The 13027-nt window shown below is 36.2% G+C and overlaps 1 protein-coding gene across 1 annotated transcript; it reads left to right on the top strand.

The window, feature by feature from the left end:
- The first annotated feature begins 6292 nt into the window (after positions 1–6292).
- On the top strand, positions 6293–8267 carry LOC132040926 (uncharacterized). Its single transcript, XM_059431611.1, has 3 exons — positions 6293–6349; positions 7217–7283; positions 7408–8267. The coding sequence occupies exons 1-3, from the start codon at positions 6293–6295 to the stop codon at positions 8265–8267; spliced, it is 984 nt and encodes a 327-aa protein (XP_059287594.1).
- The last annotated feature ends 4760 nt before the right edge of the window (positions 8268–13027 follow it).

The raw sequence follows: 13027 nt of genomic DNA, 5'->3' as shown, positions 1-13027 counted from the left end.
TTTAATGCAAAATCTTAATTCAATTCTATTGAATGAAAAAGGATTAATTTCAATCTCGGATTTCTAGGAAAGGAATTGTCCCCGAGGCCCGTGTCCAAACCTACTACGTCTAAGACATACCAAGAAAGGAAGGGGGAACCTTACATACCTTTTTCCGCTCCTTGTGCTACTCCAAATTCTAGTTGCAAATCCGCCAAAATCTACAATTTGGTCATGTTTACCAAACATTGATTAGAGCATTTAAAGATTGAATCTCAAGGTACTACTTGTCTACAGAAATTTCAAAGACTTCTCCCGTAAATACACCATCCCCAAAATTCAATTTAGCCAATTTCAATCAATAACAATCGGGAATTCAACCCGGCCAAACTACCAATATAATGACAACAACCATACTAATAATTTCCATATTCAATCCAAAATACATTCTAACACTTCAATCAACATACTACTTCCTTCAAGACTTTCCAACTTCCAATAAAACAATAATAACCTTATAATATATTTTCCGACAACACCATACCAATATCATTGTCTCCGCCATACATGTAAGAACATAATATTCAATTTACATAACTTCAACCACAAGTCTCCAACTTCTACCATTTCACAAAAATTTACTAAGCTCTTATTAGGAATATAGAATCCACACAACAACAACCAATATACTAAATAAAATTAACTCATTTTCCTCCACAATTCAACAATTATACACGGCCATGCAAACACTATGCAACTCACGGCCAACATCATGCATACACAACTACAACCTCTCCAAAATTATTCAACTTCCCTTCTTAACATAACATCCACAACAATAACAACCAACACTAGATAAAATAATTAAAACATAATTCCTACACACACATAGGCATGCACGTCCATGCACCTATATTCTTGTTCTCCATGAATTTTATGCATTTTTGTACACTACAACATGCACCAATATCCATAACATATAAAGAAAGGAGAAGAATGAATCCTTACCTTCTTCCTTAGCTCCCCAATTAATTAAGACTTGTAACTTGAAAGAATATGAATTTCTTTTGTTCCAAGAACCACTCCACCTTGCTAGGAACCCTTCAATTGGTAGAAAGTAATTTTTGAAGAAATTTTTATCAATTTTCTTGACAATTTATGCACTTGGCCGAATGGCCTTTGAAGTTTTCTCCTTCTTTCTCTTGTTCTTGTTTTCTTGAAATTTCTAGAGAATTATGTGAAAAAGATGACTTGGTCATCCTTTTAACTTGTTCATTAAAATTCACATGTGGGCTTAAGCCCACCACCATGTTGGACGGCCAACTTTGGCCCAAATGATCAAGCCCACTCTTTTTTTTGTGTCCTACAATTCATGAAAAATTATTTTCCAATTCCCTTTTTGCCCCTAGCCTTTCTTATTATTTCCACTTCCATTTTCTTCATAAGCAACTCGTATGCTAAACAAAATAAAAATATGACCTTGATTGTCATCTTCTCGCGATTATCTTGAATTATCCGAACAAACGAAAATGCGGGATATAACACTTAGTCAGCCTATGATGCTTACCAGTACGTGTGTGTACTGATACTACTCTTGCTGCACTTTTCTTAAGTGCAAATTTTGAGGCAGGACTTTCATCCAGACCCCGATTTTAGCCTTGAGGCTACAGCTGCCAGGATCCGAGGGTGAGCTACCTTCCCGCCATGCTGCCTGAGGATTCCTTCTATATTGTCTTTGATTATTCCTTAGACATTTCATTTTGTTAAGACAATTGTATTATTTTATACAATATGGATTAGAGTTCTTGTACGGTGACTATTTTCTGGGGTTGTATTATGACTATTATTTCGGCACTTATTATTATATATGGTATTGACTTAGACTAATTATTAATTATCTTGCTATTTATGTTATTTTGGAAATTGAATAAGTAATTTATTAAGGGGGTGGTTCGCCCACCAGTGGGGTTAGTGTGGGTGCCATCACGATGGCATTTGGGTCATGACATTTGAGGTTGTTCTTGTGGTATTTTATGGCTAGAAATTGAGGGGATAACTTGAGTATGTTGTTGTTGTTGACATGTATTTGAAAGAAGAAAGGGTTTGAAGGTATTGCTTTATTGGTCGTGAACCGAGCTTGCTGCTCGTTTATTGTTGTTTTTGCTGCGCCACTAATTGGCTTATTATGAGCTTAATTTTAAGTTAAATTCATGGCTGGTTTACGTGGGAAGGGGGCTGGTTATGTGTTGTGTCGTTTAGTAATCTGAAACCGAGCTTGTCACTCATTACTTTGTTATTGAGTTGTTGGCTGGTTATAGTCAATATTATGCCAATTGTAGGCTTGAGGAAACTACTAAACTCAGAGGAGATGCTGCCCGTTTTAATATAGAATAAGCTTATCATTCGATGTACGATAGTTGTATCTTTCGTAGCTTAACGATAGCATCATTATCGTTGTTGTAGATTAAGGTGCGACGAGTTAAGTTCAACCTGGTTATTGGACAGATTGTTATAAGGTATGTAAAGGCTATTCATTCTTTCTTTTGACATGACTTTAGTCCCAAAATGACTTTTCAGAAAGAAGAGTTTCAGCAAAAAGTGTTCTATTCTATTCGAGTCCTTTCTATACAGTTGTATTGTGTTTGTCCCTCATCGGGAGCACTTTTCAATCTATACTTATTCTTGTTCGGTGAGAAAGGAAAGAGTATAGTTACAAGCTTACGGTTATACAGTGCAACCGCAACACCGAGCCCTATATGTGGCTGGGTATATATATCTGCATACATATATATATATATAGTATATATGTATATGTATATATATATATATATATATATATATGTGTGTGTGTGTGTGTATGTATATATATATATATATATATATATATATGTATATATGTATATATATATATATATATATATATGTATATATGTATGTATATATATATATGTATATATGTATATATGTATGTATTGCATCACCGAGCCTACCATGACCGGGTAGATACACCAAGCCACCCATAGCCGGGTAGACACACCGAGCCTTCCATGGCCGGGTAGACACACCGAGCCTTCTATGGCTAGGCACTGAGCCCACGTGGCCGGGTAGAGACACACACCGAGCCCTATGTGCGGCTGGGTGGCTATTTATGTATTACATTGCATTGTTGGCATGAGATGAGACAAAAACGAGATAAGTACTTATTCGGTGCATTTAGGTATTACGATTTCGATTCGATTTTTTCGCTCTTTCGATTTGCCTTACATACTCGGTAAATTATTTCGTACTGACGTCCCTTTTGTTGGGGGCGCTGCATTTCATGCCTACAAGTTCGGATAGACAGGCAGAGAGGCCTCCCCAGTAGACAGTACAGAGTATCAGCTTGATTGGTAAGCTCCATCTCATCTGGAGTTACCAGGTCCAGAGTTGGTATTGCTTTTTTTTATGTAGAGATTATGGATAGGATGGGGCCCTGTCCCGACCACAGTACAACTTGGTCTTCCTAGAGGCTTGTAGACGTGTCCTGTATATCCCATACATCAGTATGGTGGCCTTGTCAGCCCTTGTGTATACCTTGTCTTGGATTTTGCTGTTTGCAGGGACATATGTTGGCCTTATGATGAAAATCAAGAAGCTATATTGGGCTTTTGTTATTTAGGGCGTCAAGAACAAGCTCTTGTGAACCTAAGAATTGGTATGTGGACTTGTCTTCAAATTCAAGAAGCCCAAGGATGATTTCAAGCCCAAGAAGCCAAGTTGAAATTATTTCCTTCTTAAATTAGGATTAGTTGTTTTCCTTTTTCTAGTAGGTTTTACTTTCCCCTTTCCTTGTAGAATAGGGATTTTACTTTCCTTGTTTTTAGCTACTTCATTTCTAGAGTAGAATAGAGATTTGTAGTCATCAAAGAAGAGACCCTAGGCCTATATAAGGGTTCTTATTCTTTGTTAAACACTATTCACGTTTTTAGCATAAACCTAAATTTTGCAATAGAGTTATTTTCTCTATTTTTTGTTCTTTATCCTTGTTTTTGGTTCCAAGAAAGGTGGTGACGCTTTATCTTGTTTTCAATAGCGTGTGGTGTTTCTTTATCACGTAAGTTGATTTCAAGTGGTGACTTAGGAACTTTGTTGGTTCTTGATCATTCAAGAACACGTTTCTTGAAAACAATTTCGTTCTAGTTCATACCCAGAACCCGAATTTTCTTTCCATCATTCCACCTTCAATACTTACTTGATTTAAACGATTCAATAGTTATTTTTATAGTTCAAATCGTCATCTTTCACATAGTTTTTGAATCACTTTAATCTGACACCTATAACTTGAGATACATCCGTTTCTTGAATCTGCCCATCAAACCGCTTCAGGAACAAGATCCCGGTCGATTGGTTCTTTGTTAACTCGAAGAATCACATCACCTTGTCGGCCCATGATTTTGAGTACGACCTTGTCGGCCTAGATTGGTATTGCTTGCTTTACAGATTGGCCTTGCAGGCCTAGATCGGTTGATTGCATTCAGGTTGCACAAGTTACAGAGTGGTACGCTCGGGGTCAAGTAAAGCACCGAGTGACGGCCACGCCTCCGCAAGTTTTGGGGTGTGACAAAGTATGCCTTATCTGGCATAGTTCAGTAGAAATTAAGTTCTCCTATAGACTATGACCCTGTTTGGATGCGCTTAAAAAAAGTACAAGCTGTTTTCAGCTTACAAGCTGCTTTTTTTATGCTAAGCCAAACAGACCCAATTATTTTTTTGGGCTTATTTTAAGCACAAAATGGCTTATAATGTTAGTAAAGAAACACTCAAAAAAAGTGAACAGCTTATAAGCTATTTTCTGCAACTTATAAGCTAAACCAAACGGGCTCTATGCCAGAAGGCATATTTTCTATGTAAAGTATATCTTGTCCGGTATAGTTCTGTAGAAATTAAGCTATCCTATGTAACTATGCCACAAGGCATATGCCTTAAGGCATAACTTGACCCCGAATAGGCATAGTTTCTATGAAAATCTTGCCTTACAAAATTATTAATTTTTTACTGCGGGGTTCGAACCCAGAATCTCTGATTTCATAGACCAGCGAATAAGGGTACTTTGACCCACAAATTTTCATTAAATAAGAAGTAGGGGAAAATTAAAGATCAACGTTTTGAGGGGCAAAAATTAAAGACCAGTCCATATGAAGGGGAATCCGCGCAAAAAAAATGATCCATTTGCCCTTAGTTGACAAACTGAAAAACCCACACCAGTACCTTTTTTTTTTTTTTTTTTAATTCCTTCATTTTTATTTGAGCAACTTACACAATTGACTACACTTTGGGGGTTTTTTTTTTTTTTTTTTTTTTTTTTTTTAGCATAGCTACACTTTTGCTAATTACATTTCGTAGTTACAGTAACATGTATTCCAATTCGGCTGTATTTCACTGTATTCAATTTAGATGTATTCAATTCGATTGTATAAATTCATAACTACTTTTACACTGTATTCAACTTATTGCATTTAAATTTGGTTGTATACCAAAAATCAAATAGAAATGTAAAAATTAAAAAGGAACAAGAAGAAGACAAAGTTACCCTTTTTTTTTTTTGGGGAAATCTTTGCGATTAGAGGAAGCCATAGGGATGGAAGCATTGGGGACTGAATCAGAAATCATGGCCATTGTGTAATCAATTGGTCAACAATTAACAAAAAATAAAAGCCCTAAATTGATCAGAGAAATATTATGTCAAAGAATTTAGGAGTGAATGAGATATAGAGAGAGAGAGTGAATGAATGAGAATTGGATAACAGAAACTACTTATGTGCTTCCTAAACACCAAATCAACCACGGAACTTGCCTATAGGCTATATATACGAATTTATTTCCATAATTGCCCTCCGTTTTAATGCAAAAATATCTTTGTGGCCAAGAAGATGACGCCAAGAGTAATGGAAATGTCTAGGCGTGATAATGACTCGAGGGCAATGAGAAGCCCCGAAACTACAAATAAAAAGGAAATCTACATTGCATGGCTAACTAGTAGTAGGTAATAATATTTAGTAGCTATAATTTGCATTAATTACTTCCTATAGCTAAAAGTTATATATTAATGACACTTATTAGCTATTAAGGTAAAATAACTGAACATATGCATGTATCCCAACTAACACATTACTCTCTCTTCCTGCTCTCTCTCTAACGTTTGGTTTTGTCTTTCTCTTCATCTTCTCTGTTGAGTCTAACAGTTGTCGCCATAGCCGTTGAATCTAACCCTAGGGTTTTGAATTGTTAGCAGCTCGTTTAATATTTTTATGGATCTGTGTTGATTTGAATGGATATGACGTCGTCTTCTTCGTCAATGGCAGAGTTATCATCTTCCTCTCCATCTTCTCCGGCAAGTTCTAACTGCCGCCGTCACACACTGACCAGAAAAGGAGCAAGTCGGTAAGGCCCAGATCTGACCAGAAAATACACTATGTTGTCCAGATCTGACCAAAAAATACAATGTATTGTTGTATACATACCGTGTATTTTGTATTGTTTGTCAGCGATCTAAAGTGTATTTTGTGTTTTTCGCCTGTATTTCGAATGAGATCTTTTTGTATATAAATGAATACAGTGAATTTAAAGTGTATTTATTTTTTGTATCTCAAATCCGAGTGTATTTTATTTCTTATATCTTAGATCTGAGTGTATTCGTTTTTTTCTAGTGTAAAATACAATGTTTCTTTATGTCTTTTTCGCCTGTATTTCGAAGAAGATTTTTTTGTATACAAATGAATACAATGAATTTTGAATACATCTGAATATTCCTGTACTTTTTTGCATTTATGTTGTTTGAATCTGTCTCAAAATGTCAATCTTCGTGGGTTTTTACTAGTTTGTATGGGGAAATTGTAACTTCCACTATTGTTTTTTCCGGATATGGTGAAATCAGACTTTTTAAAAAAAAAAAAAAAATTCTTTCTAGTTCTATTAATTTTTTTTTATTTCTTGTGCTCCAAAGTGATTAGCACTTTCAAACATTTTTTGTGACGGAACTGCAATTTGTAGTACCTACTTCGTAATTTTCAAGTATCTGATTCTCAATTAAATAAAAGGATAGTTAACCTAGTTGGATGTAGCTCTGAAAATTAGTCAGATTGACTCTGGATTAATGGAAGGAGATGGATGGAGTAATGTTTCCTTTAAGCTTCTTGTTGAATTAAATTTCTAGCTTAGGAAAAAATAGAGTAAACTTTCTGATAATTGTCAACTTCAGGATAACCGGTCGGCGAAGTTGAAGCAGTGCAAGCTTGATGCTCGACGAGAGCAGTGGCTATCACAAGGTTGTCAAAGATCTCCCTTTTTGATACATTTTACATATATTAGTAATTCTCTTTTTTGATTTTTAAAATTTACATTTCATACTTGTATGATTTTAATGCTTTGTAATTTGGGGATTTTGTACAGTGAAGAACAAAGGGTCGAAGAAGGAAGTGGACATTGGAGCGAATCAGGGTCCGGCAACTGACATTGCAAATAAGAGGGGCCGATTGGTAGAGAAGTTAGAGATAAAGCTGAGAGGGAAGGAAGACTATAAAATAAATAATGATTCCATAAACCACTACAGCGATTGGGATTCGAATTCTAATAGCCCCATCAGCCATAGTAGTAGTATTATGGAAGGGAATGATTCTGGGGCCAATTTTGCAGGGAGCAGCAGCAGCATTAGCAGTTGCAGTGGAAGTGTTGAGTGTTGTTCAGAAAGTTTGAGTGAAGAAGATGATGACTGCATGGACGATTGGGAAGCTGTTGCAGATGGTTTGGCTGCCACCGATCAGAAGCTGGAGCAGCATCACCCTGGAGAGAGGGATGAGAATGTTCATTTGAGTTCTAATGGGGTTACAGGAAATGATACAAAAAAGAAGTCTGAGCATAGAGGATTGGCATCTAGGCCTCCTGTTAGTTGCAAGGCATGGAGGCCTGACAATGCATTCCGTCCGCAGATTCTGCCAAACTTGTCTAAGCAATATAGTTTCCCAATGAATTCTGAGCGGCATTGCCGTGGAGGTGCTGTATGGGGATGTAAAAGGTTATTAATACCCACATCCTGTCCTATATGCTATGAGGATTTGGATTTGACAGACACGAGTTTTCTCCCTTGTACATGTGGCTTCGTGCTTTGCCTTTTTTGTCACAAGGGCATTCTGGAGGAGGATGGACGTTGTCCAGGTTGCAGGAAGCAGTACAAGCAAAAGTCAGTGGAGGCAGATGGAGGCAGCTTGAAGTTCCGGTTGGCTCGATCTTGTAGCATGATCTCAAGGTCCTAAGAAGATTCTTTATTTCCTGGTCCCTTGTCTTTCTCTATGTGGCTTGCGTGTTTTCTCACTCTTGTTAGACTCTGTTAGTCTTACAAATTTTATAAAATTAGATGTTCATATAGGATCGTATTGTGTGAAACCACATTGAAATCCTTACGAGTCTTTCTAATATTTTGCCCATAATAGAAATGATGCTTGTGCTGATGCAGAAGATACATTATGAGTATATAAGGTGGTATATAGTTAAATACATTGAATTTGTCTCTCTGAATGACTTGGTACCTCTCTATCATATTACTATGAATAAATAATGAGAAAGCAATAGGGAGGTTTCTTAAACTTTGCTTGATATAACTCCTCCGTTTGAGTATATTCGCAGTTTTTGCTCATTACTAAGCTGGAGTGAATCTCAATTATCTTTTTGTTCGCTGCATATTGGGCCTTTAGATTGTGAGATATATATATGATAATATGTTGCCTATGATGTGTCAGATATATTCAGGTGCTCAGGTTTAGGTATTAAGACTGTCTAACAGTTCTATGTTTTGCTAATTCTAACCGGAAAGACTTGAGGAGAAAGAGTACAACTAACTTAAAGATCATTTCCAAGGATTTCTAGAATATATACTTAAGGTTAGGCTTCTTTGGACTTTCTTGGAATGGTTTCCTATTGGAGCCTCGGACGGATTTGTCTGCTTTCCTGCTGCTTCCTCAGTGTTTTGTTTGTCCTATAAATACGCTTCTATACTGCTTCTTTGGCTCGATGAACCTTCTCAAGGTTTGTTAAAATTAGGAGAAATGTTTCAAAAATGCATTTAATTATTTTGCAACATATAAGATTTTCATATATCATTTCTAGTTTTAGAAATTTCATTGTACTCCTATATAGTAGCCAGACATCCCTCACCACTAAAGTTCTTTTTTATCTTTATCCAATCATCAACTTCACTGATGTTTTCACCTAATATTCAACCTAAAGATGGAAAAATTAACAAAGACGTGGTGTTTCTCATTTTTATTCGCCCCATATTCAAAGGGAAGATGGAGCACATGGAGTTTAAGTAAAAATGAAGGCTTTTAACACATAAGCTAAATATGTATAACATGATAATAATACCCATATTATCTAGTGGGGTCGACATGTTACGGAAAACTCCTATAAGAGCATTTTGTTTTTTTGGATACTAGTACTATTGTATTCCTCGGCATTAAGGGTATGCTGACCACCTCCAGAAAAACAGAGTTCAACAGAAAGAAAGAAAAGAAAAGAAAAATAACATATTTACAGGGCTCCTAAGAAATCTACCCGATCATCTACATCCTCTATACAGTTTTCTTTACACCAAAAGAATAAAGATACAATACAATTCCATTTCACTTTGTTTATGGAATTGATTTTATCTTCAAAGCATCTACCATTCCTCTCCTTCCAAACAGCCCACCAAATGAAGGGGGGTATAATCCTCCACCACTTCTTCTGAGTCTTACTGTCCCCTCTTCTAATTCAGCAACTCATCAGACCTGCAGTATGCTCGGGCATTATCCACTTGATCTTTGTGAGACTAAAGAACATAGTCCATATTTGAGCAGTGAATTTGCAATGAAGGAATAGATGATTGTTGGTCTCTCCAGTCTCAGTGCATAAAAAACATCTGGTCACTACTGGCATACCCTTCTTTTGTCGTACTTCATGAGTGAGACAAGCCCTTTTGGCCACCAACCATGTAAAGCATTTCACCTTAGTTGGTGCCAAACTTTTCCAGATATTCTTCCAGGTCCTTGTACTGCTTCCCATCTCTGCATTAATCTCCTATAAGAGCATGTTATTAAGTGCAAAATGGGTACGCCAACTTTAGAGAGCTTCCGTTATACATAAATGTCTTATAGGAGATCATGTAGTTTGTCTTATGAAATCTTCAGCTGCAGCTATCTGCACATAGGTAGGTTTATTATGAGGATGACTAGTACTAGTAGTTAACTTTTTTGTGTTCTGTCCATTGTTGTGTGGTATTTATTGGTTCCCCTTCTCTTGAACAGTTGAACTTAGTGTTTCAGAATGCATCGAACAATTTCCTTGATCTCAATCTTTTACAGTGCATCAAGGAACACTTGCTTATTTTTGTGGATAGTATTGAGCTCAGGAAGCTCTAGTTCTCTTTGTTAATGTCGGATGGACTTGTTCATCCTGAGGCTGAAGTCAATTATCTTAATCATATTGAGTTTGTCACTGATGCTGTTAACTCCTTGTGTATGTTGCTCTTTTTCGTTATCTCTATCAGAAGAAATACTAATTATATTCGATACTAATGATGGTAATATATCCATATTTTTTTCCTTGGCTCAAAGTATCATTCAACAATGTGCACCCTTTGACGGGATTATCTAGTGGATAAGAACCTTACTGGAAAAATGAGGGTGACGCCAAGCTGGAGGGAGTCTAACTGGTTTTCTTTTAACTTTTTGATAGTTGTTACTAAAAAAAATGGGATCTTTCTTGGGGAAGTGTGATCTGTGGAAGCATCTAAAAAATTGTCTATACCTTGGCTTAAATATTGAACAAGTTCTTAAAGAGGGAGCTAACTGTAGCTTTTTTATGCTTTAGTGCTGTCTTAGAGATAAAAGGTTGATGGGATTTTATGCATTGTCAAAATATATAGTAATGTTGCTGCGGTTTTTATGGCTTGTCAAAAAGATATATATAATGCTGCTGGATTTTATGCTTGCATGACATTTGTCTCTACAGCAGGAAAATTGCATTTGTGTTGTATTGTTCTGTTGCTTTCTGTTAATGCTTCCATAGGATGCAAGGATTTAATAATTACAGATAATGCAATGATCATCCTGCTGCTACACAGAGAAGTTTTCTGCTCTACATGGTTTAAGACTGGCCTAGATTTGCCGAGGGACATACAAATGAGATCATTTTACGTTTCCGTGATATTAGTTATCAACAGTAAAGCATGAAATTCCAATTGTATGATATACATCAAATATTCACGAGTTTGTTGAAGATGTATTTTGCTAAATCTGTTAAATGGTGTGATGAATCCTGGATCCTTTCTCTGCTAACTAGTATTGTTATGGTAATGGCTTCATGCTTTTTTATGTTGAATGGCTTGAAATTCTTGACATCTATAATATTAGTGTTTTTTTTATATTTTAGATTTATGCTTCGTCACTAGGTATGTTGTTTTTCTGTATATTTATGCTTCGTGTGGGAGATGTTGGGATCAATTGAACCCGTTGTTGTCATGCTTCGTCTGAATTCGGTATGGACTATGATATCTATTCGTCGACAGCCATTCTTGAACCAGCAGGCACATTTACTTTAATTGCAACCTCTAAAAGGCTTATTGTTTTAGCTAAATTCATTTATGCCTCGGAAGGTTAGCTCGGTGTCTTAGTTCTTCAAGTGCTCATGCAGAATTTTGTAACCTCTTGTATCGGGTCCTTTAGGTCTATAGCACGTACTTTAACTGCTGTAGCCCAAACCTTTTCACGCTTGCACTGTGAGATCATGGGCTATTATATAATACATCTATAGAATTGTGACTGTATACATACTTTTTTTTTTGCGCGGATTGCCCTTTATTTGGGCTGGTCATTAATTTTTGCCCTTCAAATTGGTGGTCTTTAAATTTTACCCTCGCCTAACACTCCGAGGTTGTGGGTTGAGCGAACTTTCCTCGTTAAAAAAAAAAAAATTCGCAAGGCAGAATTTTTACAAAATCTATCTCAAAGAAAATTCTGCCTTAAGGTAGAATTTGGGCTGCACGGGCAGAAATTTTGCCTGAAGGGCATAATTTAAAGACCACCATTTTGAGGGGTAAAGATTAAAGACCACCTCCAGCGAAGGGCAATCCTACAAATTGCCTGTATACATACAAAAAGAGAAGCAGCATAGGGAGCAAATATAAGAATCATAGTTGAAAATTCATTTTCAGCCCATTGAACCTTCTCGAACTGTTTGTTTTTAAGAACCAAAATTTCTTATAGCAATCAGTGGTATGTTATCTACGAATGCTTCAAAGGATGCTGTTAAATTAGTGATATTGATGAAGATTTCTGTGATGAGGGTATATCATGAAGAGCTAGATTGGATGGTAATGGCAGTGTCAATGACAATGAATCATCTTGAAGTTCTCTTTCTTTAATAATCTTCTTTCATCTGCTCTGCTTCTGCGTTATCAATCCTCAGCACCTTCCTCCATACATCTATTTAAAGGAAAAAAGAGTAGACAATGACATATCAGTGAACCCCACAAATATAGCAAAAGGAATTCAACTAGTCCTAGACACGCTCGACATCCCTAAAAATACTACTGCACTGAGGTCAATTTATTAACATAAGTATGATTTAAAATGTGTTTGGAAGAATCATATCCAAAGAGTGGTTACCTTTGGAATTTTGCTCAGTTTTGAGATCCCTGCTCAAGCACAAGGAAGATGTCAATTAACAGTTAATTAATTCTCACCCTCTCAAGGGTAGCAAAAAAAGAATTCTCAAAGTTATAACATAATCGCATCAGTTAAAACTAACCTTGATCTTCTTGAGAAGTTCATATCCTGTCATAGCAGGCACAGAATAGTCTGTCATTATCAGGATCACCCTCAATTCCATAATTTTTTTTCGAAACTTGTTCTAACACGTGGATAAAACAAGTTAAACTAGGATAGTGTAAAATTCTTTCTTACTAAAATAACTTTTGGATATCTTGAAAGCCAACACTCCAGAGACATAGTTTTCAATAAATTTTTACTCTTTATTG

This window comes from Lycium ferocissimum, chromosome 12 (genome assembly GCF_029784015.1).
Source record: "Lycium ferocissimum isolate CSIRO_LF1 chromosome 12, AGI_CSIRO_Lferr_CH_V1, whole genome shotgun sequence".
Taxonomy (NCBI): Eukaryota; Viridiplantae; Streptophyta; class Magnoliopsida; order Solanales; family Solanaceae; genus Lycium; species Lycium ferocissimum.
This window is presented reverse-complemented; position numbering and strand designations above follow the sequence as displayed.

Bases quoted from the DNA above. Each gene is read 5' to 3' on its own strand.
- LOC132040926 (XM_059431611.1), top strand. From the start codon at position 6,293: ATGACGTCGTCTTCTTCGTCAATGGCAGAGTTATCATCTTCCTCTCCA. The intron at 6,350-7,216 runs GCAAGTTCTAAC...TGTCAACTTCAG, and splicing joins CTTCCTCTCCATCTTCTCCG to GATAACCGGTCGGCGAAGTT. The intron at 7,284-7,407 runs GTTGTCAAAGAT...GATTTTGTACAG, and splicing joins AGAGCAGTGGCTATCACAAG to TGAAGAACAAAGGGTCGAAG.